Here is a 15,507-nt window from a genome sequence, read left to right as displayed (position 1 = left end):
TCACTTAGAGCATTGTGTACAATTCTGCTGTCCTCAACATAAAAAGGACATGGAACTGTTGGAACAAGTCCAGAGGAGGGCCACAAGGATGATCAGGAGACTGAAGCACCTCCCATAGGAAGATAGGCTGAGAAAATTGGGGCTGTTCAGCCTGGAGAAGAAAAGGCTGCATGGAGACCTCATAGCAGCCTTCCAGTATCTGAAGAGGGGCTATAGGGATGCTGGGGAGGGACTGTTCATTAGGGACTGTAGTGATAGCACAAGGGGTAACGGGTTAAAACTCAAACAGGGGAAGTTCAGATTGGATATACGGAAGAAGTTCTTTACTGTAACGGTGGTGAGGCACTGGAATGGGTTGCCCAGGGAAGCTGTGAATGTTCCATTCCTGGCGGTGTTCAAGGCCAGGTTGGACAGAGGTTGGGGTGACATGGTTTAGTGTGAGGTATCCCTGCCCAAGGCAGTGGGGTTGGATCTAGCTGATCTTGAGGTCCTTTCCAGCCCTAACTATTCTACGATTCTATGACTGCAACTGAAACAAGCTACCACATCCTGCAACAGTTTTTCCAGTTTTTTATGTGTTCTTACCAAGAGTATCATCTTATGGAAGGTATGCTTTAGCTAAACCTGTAAGTAAATTTAGCAACTTCTAGTATATAGGTCAGGGGGGTTAAAAATGGATCCTCTTGGCTTCAAATTATTAATCTGAGCATCCAGTTCTGACTGTTCATTAAATCTGTTCCTTTAATGCTTACTCTAGAAAGCTTATGGCTTCACACTAGTTAACTCCAAAACATCTGCACAATCATCAAAACACAAAATGACACAATCGTAAAAATTTAAGCTACAAGGGGAATGACAAGAAACTAGACAGACTATGAAACACATATAATTTTATAAAGGATTTACTTGAACATTCAGTGATTTTAGGTGCATTGCCTCTATCACCATGACAATCAAAGTACAGAAAGAAATTCATAGAAGTGTCTGCTGCAATTGCAAAGTGAACCCTCATACAGTCCATTTTGAGTATTCAAGGGGAAAAAAATGTATATAACTCATTCACTACAAAACATAAAAAACTGTAATTTTAAGTTCCTTGAAATAACTTCTTGCATGACTGAACAAATTAATTTTGTTTCCCAGTGAGTTCTTTAAAATTTCTGTGACACTGCTACCCAATCAATTTCTGCCTTATCCTGAAGCCAGTTTCCTCCTTCCTAATTAATCACATCCACTTCTCATTTTTATTCAAAGTGTCAACAGTCAGGAATAACTCAATTATCCAAGCTGTATTTGCAAGCCAACAAGACACAATTAATGAGAAGAGGTTACCAAACACAACCATCAGCAATGTCCACTTGGGTTGGTTTTTTTCCAGCTACTTCTACCAATCCAGTTCCTTCAGGAAATCCAATTGACAGGATCACTGGATGCCAAACACAGCCAACAGGAGACTAAGCAACCAAATCCAGGGGTCTTTTTAAAAACTCCAGAAAAATAATTTAAAAAGTCTTTAATTAAAAAACTTAACTAAAAAAATTAGCTGTTTCTCAAACAATCATTAAAGGTACCCAAAAGATGTGAAACCTGTTCCAAGGGATCCAGGAAAAGTGACAGATTTTTATAGTGCCAATATTAATCATATACATAGACATATACACATAGTAACATAAATGAAGTAAAAATAAGCATTTCAGATTGCTATTTGATGCCAGACTCTCCAGCAAACACGAAACAAAAGCAGCCCTAATGCCCCAAAATAATACAGTTTTGTGGAAACTATGAATAGGTATCTCTGGTGTGCACTGGATGGCCCCCACTGCACCCTTTGATTTATTATTCCCCATATATTTGTTCACAAAGCAATAACATTGCTTCTTTGCAAGGAAAAGCAGCAGTCAGTCCTGTCAGGTTTTGTAGAATTTGTTTTACGGTAGAGTTCAACTGGGACTCTTTCAATTAAGTTTAAAAGAATCTACAGCCTAGGAAACATGATTCAAGGATAAGACCCTGAGGCCAAGTACCAATTTGTTACATAAAGTAGTATCTACCTAGCAACAATGCCTTTTTTAATGGACCATTCAGTAAAAGCATGTAACAACAACAAAAGGGGAGCAGGGGGAAAAGACAAGCCTATCATGAAAAGAAAAAGCACAAGCAACTTACACTGTCTTTCCTGACTTACAGAAAAATCATTCCTGAGAACAAATTCACTTAATTCCCAAGATAGACAGGATCAAAATGGAATAGATTTGAAAAAGCATGTTGTCAAATGTTGAGAAGAATGTATACACCAACCTGAAAGACATAATTTTGACAAGCTTAGCAGATCACTACTTCTTGTCCAATCATATATTACTTTCCTTTCCTCAAGTAATTCCCAGTACTCTATCAGAGAACAAAGTAAAAAAGCGCAAGTTTAACCAGCACCACACACTGTAGCACAACTAAAACAGACCTAGAGAAAATAGAATAGCTTAGTCTATTCCCTGTAATTGATAAATACACCCCTGTTTCACAAAACATCAGTGTATGTATCATCATACATTGCATGCACCAATCAGCTCTTCTGTTAAGCCTACCCAGACAACTCCCAGAAGGAAACAAGTTTGTTAATCAATGAACTGAGAGGGATGTTAAAAGCTTCTGCAGTTCTGGGAAACCTACTGTAGCTCAAAAGTGCCTTTGAGGGTCAGGAAGGAAAGGATTTAATAGTTTTCAGAGGAATGACATATTGGTCTGATGCTTCTGTGAAATATTCTTGGAAGGAAAAATTTTCCATCACACTTCAACAAATGTAAATGTTTAAACTGTGAACTTAGTCTTCAGTTGTCTTCAAACCTGTTACCATATGTCTTTCCTTTTTTTAACATTAAAATAACACACTTGCACTCCTCAAATAACCCATCTGCTGTTTCCTACTTCTGCTACTTTAAAAGCTTGTCAGCTGCTATTCATTGCAGTTCAATTTTCAACATAAAATTAGCAATTAATATGTTATTTATTCTGCCTAATTACACTAATTTCAGGCACTATACTTATCTTTAACTGTCCCAGCATTTGAAATAATGAGGGAACCCCAAAACAACTAAGATTAAGTAAACAATATCACAAGTATTTAATTTAAAAACAACTGTCTCCCTTGACTGAGAATCTACTTCTGACTAACCATGAGGCAGGAACATAAGTGTTGTTTCAAGATTTCTGATTATTCAAAGGACCAAGATACAGATTCCTGTAACAAGCAGGTAAGACAGGAATGAGTCATGGAAAGGAGTTTGTAAATAAGGTTCCTCAGGTAATTGCACACATAACTGTATTACATTTATTGCACAAGCTCAATATGAACCAATGCAACACAACCACCATTACCTTGCATCATCTTGAACACACCGTTAGACTGTAATGCACACCTCCGGGACTGCTTATACTTTCAAAGTAGGCAATCAAGGGATTAGAATAAATAAAACTCAAGGAAAACCCAAGCAACTCACAATTAACTACTCTAGTAATTTAGTATATATTGTGCCTCCTTCCTGCCTATTCTCTTCGCATTCAGGGCAGCATGTCCGTACTTTTGTTTCAAGTGGAGAAATGGATCATCTTATACAGTCTCTCACATAATTTGAAGGTTAGGATTCTGACCTGCATTATCTGTGGCTTCAAATCCTGTCATGCTGGAGAAGAACTGAACTTCACATTTCTGCTACAGGAATAAATTGTCTCATGAAAGGTGGGACAAAACAGTGTAATTTTGGAGGAATTAAAATGCAGTAGGACCTGACTGAGATTAACTATTCAGATTTTTTGGTGCTGGCACCTTACTCCCACCCATCTCACCAAAGCAGGGTAGTCACAATCTTTTTGGTAATATTAATCAGTTAAGTAATCTTTTTTTCTTGAGGTCTCTTTTTTTCTTTTCCTGGATCAAAGCATCCTCAGATTTCAGGAGGCTTCATGGGTTAGCTAGCATTTAACAGTAGATTGCTTATACTGCTCTGAAAAACACAGCTAACTGGTTTATAAGTAAAGCAGTTACAACCTAGAATTCGAACCTTACAAAAGATTTGAACCAATAGTGCTATAGATATTAAGCAAATACCTTGCATTTTGATTATTTCTGGAAAATATTAGTACGTATCTACTTCCTTTTTAGAGGTTTCTTATATTTTCACCAATAGTTTCTCCAATATCCCTTAAGGTCTCAGAGCAGATTGCTTATTTATGCTGCCAATGTAATAAACAAAGGAAGAACAATCAACTCTGTTTAAAGAAAAAGCTGTACCTTGCTGCTAACAGCACAATGTGATGTTTACTCATTGCTTCCACTCCTTTAGATAATGATGGGACACAATTCTTTGGCTCTGAGGAATTTCTTTCTATATACTGACCTAGAGGTGCTTAGGACAAAATCATTATCTGATTGGCCTTATTTGTTCAGCAAGTTTCTACCTTTATACCACAGGAAGGTTTACACTAATTTAAGATAGGAAGGTATGCTTGCTGTATGCACAAAATACTGAATATGAATTCTAGGAGTGCATCAGATTTTCAAATGTTAAAAACTGACAGACCGCATATTTACTAATTGATTACAATAGAAGAGTGCTGGAAAGTATCCACCTCTCAGCATGACTCACAGTGTATTCTATTACTTCCTTGCAGCCTTTGGCATTTTACAGAGATGCAATGTTATAAACTTCAGAAAAAATGGGTTATTTTCAAAGAAAAGCAAACCAGAAAGAACATACGGCTGTGAACAGGAAAGGACAGCACTCAGTGCAGTAATAAAATAGCATATAGAGTTATATGGATAAGAATAGCAATAAAAGAAATAAGAAATAACATAAGTCACAAGCCCTATGTTTTACTTTAATATTTTCAAGTATACAGATTTATTAAGCTGCATAGCCACCAAAGTATCATTTTGCATAAGGCAGAGGTAATGGATTCTAATGGAAATACAGAGAATACCAAGAAAACTCTTGTACTATTTAGCTTACTGGGATTGCAACATAACTGAAAGATGAAACATAAAGATATTTGAAGTGTTTACAAAAGCCGGTAATGTACCATAGGCAAATAAGTGTTTCAAAATATCTAAAAGTTAGCAAGCCTTAGAGGAACACAAGAGGATCTTTTCCCAGTCAGCTAGGAGGTACTCTGAGACTGTATTGTTCACACACGTTGCAGAATAAGAAAATGTAATCAACATTACACTAAGCACCTGTGTTTTGTATTTTCATATATATGCACATGCATGCCATCAACCACTTCAAGAGCACCAGATATAGTTTACAAGATTGTAAACTCAAGGTTTTACTGACAAATCTTTGCAAAAATAACCCAGTTACATGAAGAAATCAATCCAAATTTATCTTACCGACCAGATTCTTGTGTCTAGCTGTCAGTACCAATTGCAGAAAGCTTATAAGAAAACTCAGTCATACCCTTGACTTCTCTGGGAGCTAGAAGTAACTTGACAGCTCTAAAAACAAGACTAAAAGACTGCCTTGAGATATATAGCTATGTTTCACCTTGGATTCTTCAGCAATTGTTGCCACATCTGATGGCAATTCCTACTGCCAAGGTATTCCTCTCAAATTTCCTCATCTGTACCAGCAGGTTGTAACATAGCACCATAGTGTTTGTATTATACAACAGGACTAACAATTTAGAACCGTTATTATGACTCATATGATTAATATACACACATACATTAATAGACAGATTTCATACATTAATAGGCAAATGTTTAAGCACAAGATGCAATCATAAACAAGTATGAAAAGGCCCTGAACTATATTTTAAAAACCCAGAAATATCTTCTGAATGCTCACAAAAGTGATTGTGAACATTTTACCAAATGATCCTATGGCCTTTTAGTACAATAGGGGGAACAGTTTCAGAAATACTTCTTCTAGTCTATTATTATTCTGAGAGATAAAGCAGCTTCTTCTTTGCCATTTACATTGCCACTAAGTAGCAGAAGATGGAACAAGAACAGACAGATGATGATAGATCATGGGGTTTTGAACTTATTTAACAATAATAGGGTATAAGATTAGGCAGCTGATACTTCAATGGCCTTCGAAACCATGACTTACTGACAGGTCCCTCAGACCTGAGGAAAGCACAGACAGGTTTGGGAGAGTAACTGCTAGATAGTTCTGAAATTGTGAAGCATGTGTGGAAACCTAACAAGAACAGAGACAAGTTATACAGGCGTGGATAAACCAGGAAGTGAGAAACAGCAAAAGTTTCCCAACAAAAGCAGTTGCACAGAACTGTCTGTGAGCCACAGAAGTTCTGAGAAGAGGCAATATCAACATTGGTCCTGGTCAGATATGTAAGGAAAAAAGGCAACAGTAAGGTAAAGAGACTATAATCTCTATTTTCAAACTAGTAATGCTTAAAGAAATCATATTTTTCTGGTATGTTGATATAGCAATAATTTTTGATACAGGCTGGTCATCTAAAAGTTAAGATTGCAATACTTTGAAAATTGTCAAAATAAGCATTTAGGATACTTGTAATACTATGGATTACAACACTAGTGACTGTTGGGAACACAGAATGGAACACTGGACTTTAATGGAAGCTGTCCCTGAGAAATTTCTGTATAAAGCAGTTCATTAGATTATCATAAGAATAGAGTTTCATAGGAAAATAATTATAAAAAACCTTATTAAAGTAAAAAATCTAAATGTATAGACTCAACACAAAGAATAAATACAAAGAATAATTTCTTTCTTAAGAACATGATTTCTTTCTTAAAAGAACATCTACCAAATGTTCTTCCCTGTTCAACTGTTTAGTTATCCACCAGCCAACTTCAGATGACTGGTTGACACAGACGACACTGGTTGATACAGGCAAAAGAGGAGAGTCTCTGTAATGATGTCTTTTACAGAATAAATTCCATACAATATGCATAGAGTTATCTGTAGGATGGGATAAATCTATCCTAGCTAATAGGAAAGCCTTCTTTTTCCTTCTTAGAATACTGCATAAAACCAGAAGACAGACATTACTCTAAAGCACACAAAAAGGGAGAAATCATCTAAACAAAGAATCTGTAGAAAAAAAACATAGTCTCCCTTCCAAAATCAAATCCTTAATCACTATTTAACAAGTCTTTAATAAAAAGCAGACTTACATTAAAATGGGCAGGGAAGAAAAGAGTTGAGAAAAAAAAAACAACAACAAAACAACAAGAACAGAGTAATCCTCAAATCCATTCCCTGTTGAAATGAATGAGACAAGAATCTAAGAAAAATAAATATGAGAGAAAGTGTAGAAGGCAAACATAACATTCACTCACATAAAATTTTCTGGATATTCACTCAAGGCCATATCAATGATATTCAAAGCATCATGATAGTGTTTCTGGGCTGACAGCAAGAGTGCAAGAAGATGAAGAGAGTTCGCATCATCTCCTTGTAGCTGCAGAGCCTGACGAACGTAACCCAAAGCTTCTGGTATCTGATTAAAAAAAAAAAGGGGGGGGAGAGGGGCAGAAAAAAAAGCACACCACAATAATTGCCTATTACTTGAGTTCATGTCCATACAATTTTCAAAATATTCATCTGGGTATCATGCAGAATTCTATAAACTCCTGTAAGACACTACTCAGAAGTTTGAAACGGACCTGATGCCTTACAGTGAACAGAAACAATTAAATAATACACTGACCCTTGAAAATAAGATACATATTTTAATATAACAGTTCCCTTTACCCCTTTAAAAATATTCACTATGTTTTTTCAAGTACTGGTTGTATTTCTGCATGATTTGAAAATACTTTAATTGTAGTACTTTTAACTAAAATGTACAGTACAGCAGTATCAGCTGAATGTGCTTCTGCTCAAAATAAGTACACTAATTGTTAAGAACAGCACATTTAATTAAGCAAGATGAGAATTTTGAAATTCAGAAGTACAGTCATAGCCTGCCACTGAAAAATATTTTCTGGTATTAAAGTGACAATCCATTCCACCCTGTGACATAGCCCAATATCTCTGCTACTCATTAGCAATGAAAAGTAGTCACCTAGAGTATGTAAACTACTGTGCTCAAAACTACTTCCTAAAATAAACATGACACAGGAAAAGACTTACCATGATATATACAAAGCAGCTTCACATTATCCAAATTCATGTGATATATGGCAGAATCCTAAATCCTTTAAACATAACAGCTGTTTAAGCTGGACTGAGCTCTGATCTCTTTTACAGCTTTAAAATGCTTTTCCAGTTTTCTTAAAAAAAAAATATTTTGGAATTCTGTTCACAATAACCAAACCTCCTACAAGGATTCAGAAAAGACATAGATCTCAGCAGCTAATGGAGATCGGAGATCTGCCAAGATCATTAAAGACTAGATTCAAGAGTCCTACTCTCTAGATAACCAGTCTTAGCAGAGATTACACATAATAGATAGAAACAGGGTAAAAATGGATTTATTTTTTTCCCCTCTTCATCCAGCAACATAAATGCTGAAACAAAGAAATTTAATGACTTATTTCTGATCCTAGAGCTGGAACAGTGTGGCAGTACTCACAGTGTTCAGAGAGAGTATTTTGGGTTCTTCATCTATATCCATCAACAGATACAAATTCTGATCTTCATATGATAGTGTGAGGCTACAATTTTAAACCATAACTAACCTGTCTGGATATGGCAAGCTGCAGTGCCAAGTAAAATGCTGCCAGATGATCTGTTGGGGACAAACTGTGAGCCCTTGAAAACAAAGAAACAAAGCAAAACAAAACAAACACTGAATTTTTCCTGTTAATATTGGTTAGACATACAGACAAATGCATATATTCATGTATTCGCATTCAGATCTCTTCATTACACGTATGCTCATATTTTGATATAAGCGGTGTTTACTCCAGTGACTTTTGTCACTCTTCTTAATCATCCTTGATTTAAAAGCAGCACTTTGGGCCATTAAAGAGTAATTTAAAATAGAAATGAATCATGCAATTTCAGTATAAATCTTAAAAATTAGCAATATAAGGAATGACCAATACAAGAAGTACCCAAGCAATTGCAGGGGCCCTGACCAGGATGGTTGTGAAGCGCAAAACTCAAGAGGAAGAGTAGCCGCAAAGTAGGTAAGAGTTTTGATCATTCATTTTCAGTCTAGCATACTAAGCTTCCTAGGAAGCCAGTTACTTCTTGGCTGTGCTGCTTTGAGAATAAGTTAGTAGAGCATGTTACAATGTAGCAATGATAATCCCCTCAGAGAAAAAAAAATCACAAACCAAAATCTGAGACTTTGTATTCACATTGATGCATAAAACCATTACCCTGAAGCATTTAGGCCCATCTCAATGAAGTAGGGTTTTTAAGGATATATAAACATAAAAAGAGACATATTTAGGTGTTGCAGCACTTCTGCCAGGTTTGCCATCAAAATTTGTTTCTTCTGTAATTAGGGTATAGATGTTCTCATTCACCTGTTTATTGTTATTTCATTTGCAGAGCTGAAGCCTTGACAATGAACTACTGTCATCCCCAACAGCACTACTTCTGTGTAAGACACTTGGCAAATGGGGCATTTGCATTGTCACTGCCTATGCTGTTAACTCTCCAGACAGATTTATTTCTTTCCCCCTAGCTTGCTGCCTTACTACTTGCATTTTGCCCCACATGCACAGCAGCACGGCCTCAATTATTGCTCTGGCTCTACAGAGGTAATTGCAAAAGCCTGTTTTACAATCTGATTAGCTATCAACTCTTCTAGAAACACTATCACAGTGAACCATGACTTGAAATCTTGCATCATACTTTTTTCCCTTCTAGATCAGAATATTTCTTTGAGCAAATATTTTATACTATAGAGCAACACAATGGAAATCTTTAGAAATTTATTTAGCTATTTCTGACAGAAAATGAGAAGTAAATGCTAAAGAAATACATTCTGTACTCCTGGAGGTGAAATCCTTGTTACAGAATCTTTTACAAATCCCTCTTTGTAACATATAATAAAAACTTTTTACTACATGTAGCAGAATGAAATTAAAAGATTAACACTCACCTCTGAAATGCAAGAAGAGCCTTTCTCTGCAAGACCTCTTGCATCCCTCGCAAAGATGCTAAAAAGGATATATTTAATCAGCAAGATCAAGAGATTTTATTCCACATGCTCATTGAAGAAGTTTTAATACATTGCCTGAGACAGTGGTTGCACACAGAAGCTTCAATTTTGAGTCTAGCATTCTGCTAGGTATCCTTTTTCAGGCAACATGGGATTTCCAAATGTGAATGTTTGTTCTTATCTTACCATCAGTAGCCTGTAGACTGTAAGTCAATCCCAGTGCCAAGTAGCCTTTTGCTTTGAACTCTGATGTTTTGTCCCCAAGATCAACAACTGTTTTGGCAAATCTTTCAGCTTCTTCCAACTGAAAATATTATAAAACACCCATGTAAGTCTAAAACTAGCTAAATCTTACATTATAATGAAAACACACAGCATGTGTATTATGCACACTAAACATGTTGAAATCTCAGCCATGACTGCATTTAAAGACTACTTTGCTTTTCCTTTGACTAAGTTTTCCTACAAATACTGAGTAAAGAACACAGAATTTAAGCTGAAGCACCCATTCCTATGGTTGAGAGAAACTGTGGCACATAACACACAGATGATTCTCAACTTACTTTGGTTTTGCCCTCTCTTTTTTTTTTTTTTTTTTTTAATAAAAAAGTGTTCCTTTTCCATACATGCCATTTAGCATTTTATTTCACAAATCGAGGTACTGCCCCATAAATTATTTCTGTAGGAAAACCAGTCACAAAAACTAAGGCTCCAACCCTGAAAATAAAATATATAGCCACCCAGAATTCCGCATCACATACAGTATTGTTGAATGTATGCAAAGTCATAAATAGACAAGCATGTAAAAAAATCAAGGTTTAACTGCACAACCATGTTAGCACACTATTTAACAATGCAGAGAGAAGAAAACAACCAACATTTGGATCCATTCCAGTAAGTGTAAAGGCTAAGCACAGCAAGCTTCTCCATACGGAGTCAATCCATAGAGAACAATTTACAGACAAAGTATCTGCGTTAATTATTAAGACTGTATTTTTGTCAGCCTCAACAAGTCATGTTTCTGCTACAGCACTATTTTCTCAATTTGTGATTTTGACATTTCCCTCCTCTTTTCCTCCTTTTTAAAATATACTAATTCTTCTAAAAAATACACGTATCTTGAAAACAACATGATAATGTTTGATCACCTTAATATTTTTTCTACAGATACACCAATTTCAAGGTTATCTAAAATACAAGTAAAGTAACCCTTTTTAAAAAGACACTGTCCCTACTAGGAATTCCTAAACCCCAGCTGCCCTCAAGCATGGTATCTCCAGAAGAGTCTCCTGAACATAAGAGATTTGTCTTATTATCTTCCAAAAAAAAGTTGTTTTTCTCTTGCAGAGAAAACAGAAGTCTAAGTTGCATTTTTAATCTCTGTATGCCAGTTTTAATTTCTAGTACATTTTTGCTATGCCTTAGATCAGTATCAAGATATGCTACCTTGACAAACGTAACTATTGCTCTCAAATATTTTAAATGAGCCATTCAAACAGGGATACACATGTGCATATACGTATCTGTGCTGTATTTTTAAGAGATGACCAACTGCATGCAGTCACTGAGCAAAATTATTTGCTACATCCCTAAACCAAGATTTTGTTGCATTTTAGCACGGCTCTTGCTGAAAAGACAGAGAATTGCCAAGCTTACCCAGTGCAGAGATCCCATACAGAGCTTTGCAGCAAGGAGTGGAATAGTTGCATCATCTGGTTTCAAACGAATACATTCCTTCAAGACTTTAACAGCTCGAGCAGACTGTTAAAAACATTTTCTATTGAAATTACTAAAAGCATAAATAAGTTTCACAAGCAGAAGATTCCTATTTCCATCATTTATTTTTCCCATTTTGTTGACGTTTTTCACAACTCCTCATGCAAGAGAAACACAAGACTTCAGTCACTGCTGTTGTTATTTAACCCCAATGAACTCTTATTAAGTGTCCCCAGTGAAACATCTGCCCAGAATGTCATTCCAATGGTACATGATTCAGAAAATAGTTCTGAATGCATTTAAAAACTCTGATAGGCCTGTAAGCTCACAATATTTGAAATGAAAGAGCAGGAGCAGGACAGAATCTTAGGAATAACTCTGATACAAGACTGTGTAACTAACTGGCACTGCTCCTCTTTTTAAAATTCATTTTCTTTAATCCAATCATGGTTTAGAAAGTAAACAGAGAATGGGAAGAAGAATCAAGTCTCTTCAAAACCAATATAAGTCTAAAAATAATTTCTAAATAAAATGCAAATTATTGTTTTTCCCCATACTGAAGATAAGCAAATTAAGCCAAGAATGATTTTTCAGAACATTAGTATTTTTTACATTACATAATGAAAGTGATTTATTTTCCATAACATGACAGGGAAAAGCAAAAAGAACTGAAAATATAAGTTTGCATCTAATAACATACGTTCCTAGGTTATATAAAATAAATAAAAAAGAACAGTCATAAAAAAAAAAAGCAAGACTACCATGAATCAGCAATAATTTGTACCTAAGCATAAAATTAATTCATCAAAACATCATTTAAACAAGTTGTGACTGGATAATACCAACTGGTATAATTCACTATTAAAATTCAATTAGTTTAGCTTAAGCTTTTCAGAACGATAGTTCTTACCATCACCTTTCAGTCTTCCTAAGTTAGAAACTACTGAAATAACAACATTCTTTGTAGAGCACTAGGCACGAATTCAGAACTACAGTGTACTCAGCTCATTTAAGGATTACGATTATTTAAAAAAAAACTGCAGATGAAATTATGGAAGTGTCAAATGTTGTTATCAAAAGCCATCAACAGAAGAATTACATCAAAAAATTAAGACTTACTTTTCCTGCTGCCATCAAGGACAATGCAAATTGGTACCACAGATGGAACTCTTCAAACGCAAACTTCATGGCTCTTTCTAAACACTAATTTTGAGAGGAATATTGTTATTTAAGGAAATATTTTTCAATTTCTACTAAGATACACTAACATAAAAATTTTCTTATATACTCATACCTAAAACACAAGTAAATCCAAATTTAAATAATTCAAATAAGTTACCTAAAAAAAGCTGCTAAGTTCTATATGGGAAAAAAAAAAAAAAAAAAGAATTGAAAACTGATTCCTCATTTATTATGTTTGACTAAATACTCCTGCTGCTACTGTCCTATTCAGAAAGAAGGAATAATAAATATCAGCTTACTGAAGGTAAGTTGAATGTACCATCAAATACTTTCAGCACTTCTTCCAAAATTCTGAACTACAACAACTGTATAATCTCAGAGATTCACACAAACAAGTGGCGCATGAAAAACTGATACTTAAAGTCAAAACGTTTATAACTTTTCAGGCTGCCTAATCATACTTTCTTCTCCCAGTTTTACATATTCATAAGCATATGGATGAGCGTTAGAGAGGTACTTGTTCACAATTAGAAAAACAATCATTTTATATGCTTAATTAAAAATTAATTGCCAATTCTAAGTGGCAGAAAACAAAGAAATTGGAGAAGTTCATACTTTAGCATTTTATAACTTTGTAACTGTAGAGACACAACTGTAGATTCTTTTAAAAGGCTTGGGTTTCAACATACTAATGATCAATTTACTATTCATTTTCTTTGACTTAAAGTTTTATTTATTTGGCTTCATTTCTACAATCATAGAATATCAGGCTGGAAGGGACCTTAGGTATCACCTGCTCCAACCTTTCTTGGCAAAGCATGACCTAGACTAGATGGTCCAGCACCTGTCCTTTCAGTACAAAATATGACAAGTTACATGATTTTTTTCTCCATAAGATCAAAAAATTGGTGACTAACATGTGCGCGGTTAAGTGATTAACTGTGCATATATGTGCACGTGACCTACACAACAACATGAACACCTCATCAACTGGGTTCTTCTGAACCAAGTAACAAGATTTCAAGAAGCAACAGGCTCCAACAAGAAATCAAGAGAATGCATAATAAACAGCAGTACCCTGGAAAACTGCAAGTTAAGATAATGTTCAGGATAATGGCAACTGTCTTAACTAACAGAAAATACATTCAACACAATCCCTCTCCCGAAAGGCAGAAATGCTACTCTTAATATTGCCTTTTAAATAATCACAAATCACTATATGAACAGGTAATGTTGAATGCATCACTGAATTTTGTTGCTTATGACTATGGTATCCTCCTGAAAACAATATGCTTGAACTTAGTTGAAATATGAATATCTAGGAAAATTCTGGTCTGGGAAACATCTTTGCTAGTAGGACATTGATAAGCTCCAATACGTTATATCCTACAAAGCTTAAAAACCAACTTGATGACTTGTTTAGGAAGGAAATATGACAGTAGAAAGTTCTCTTATCTAGTTGAGAAAGCCGTAAGAAGCTCAAAGCTCAAACTCCACAAAGAAATGAGAACTTTTCAGTTAAGAACTGAACTAAAGACTCAGCATTAGAACAGTTTAATATGGATGAGACAGACTTTTCATATTTTAACGTTCTCATATCACAACTGTAAGTAATGTAATTACTCTGTAAGTAATCAGCTATAGCTATACCAGAAGATAACAAGCTATGGGAACTGGTGGGTAAATACCATTTGCAGAGTTAGAATAATGGTGCTTTTCTGACTTACACCTACAACAGCTGCACTAGAGCAATCATAATTAGCTCACAGAGAATGAAGACAGCAACAAAAATATGCCTATTTCATAACTGAACGGAATGTTTTTACATTTCTGAATTGCATTTATTGTAATAGTCTAAATTATAGAAGTTTCAGGCTACTGACTGCAGGTCTTAGGAGCAGATACTTGTCTATCAATGTCTATTCTTTAAAAAGTTCTAGACTAAAACATATGATTCTATGACTGCATATGAAGAGTAATCTCTCGCAGCTTTGGTGTAACTGCCTAAAATTCCATGAAGGTGATTGTGTCTGTAGTGGCAAGTAAATGGGAATATTCCTGATTAGATTATGTTCTAGGGTTACAGTCCTGTATGAGCTTTCATATTCCTTAGTTTTGTGAAAGTCTTCCATTGTACTGATTAAAAATGGCTTGTACACACAACTTGCAGTTATGAAGTACCTTTAGGAGGAAGAAAACCCAAATTCAGAGCTTAACATTACAGGAGATGCAGATTAAAAGCCGACTACCTAAATAAACCAGAGAATTGGTACAGGTTTTCTGGGGTAATTTTTGTGGGGTTTTTGTTGGGGTTTTTTTGTTTGTTTGTTTTGCTTTTTGTGGTTTTTTATGTGTTTCCTATTTGGGCTTTTTTTTTTTTCTCTATTATTGTAGGGAGAAACCATTTTCAGCAAATCAATCCATGGATATGCTTTTCTACCACACATGTCGAAGTATTCTTTCTGGATACCAATAACTAATCATGGTCAGAAACAGTATCCT

The 15,507-nt window shown here is 35.3% G+C and overlaps 1 protein-coding gene across 5 annotated transcripts in view; it reads right to left on the bottom strand.

The window, feature by feature from the left end:
• TTC7B (tetratricopeptide repeat domain 7B) overlaps window positions 1–15,507 on the bottom strand; it is a 138,107-nt gene that overhangs the window by 62,339 nt on the left and 60,261 nt on the right. For all 5 annotated transcript variants that reach the window (XM_065685739.1, XM_065685735.1, XM_065685736.1 and 2 more), the window contains exons 10-15: window positions 12,943–13,026; window positions 11,764–11,868; window positions 10,294–10,411; window positions 10,048–10,105; window positions 8,669–8,741; window positions 7,325–7,485 (exon numbers count right to left, since the gene is read on the bottom strand). In XM_065685739.1, the coding sequence (XP_065541811.1) occupies window positions 7,325–7,485; window positions 8,669–8,741; window positions 10,048–10,105; window positions 10,294–10,411; window positions 11,764–11,868; window positions 12,943–13,026 (599 nt within the window). The remainder of the gene's footprint in view (window positions 1–7,324; window positions 7,486–8,668; window positions 8,742–10,047; window positions 10,106–10,293; window positions 10,412–11,763; window positions 11,869–12,942; window positions 13,027–15,507) is intronic.

Source organism: Lathamus discolor, chromosome 6 (assembly GCF_037157495.1).
Source record: "Lathamus discolor isolate bLatDis1 chromosome 6, bLatDis1.hap1, whole genome shotgun sequence".
Taxonomy (NCBI): domain Eukaryota; kingdom Metazoa; phylum Chordata; class Aves; order Psittaciformes; family Psittacidae; genus Lathamus; species Lathamus discolor.
This window is presented reverse-complemented; position numbering and strand designations above follow the sequence as displayed.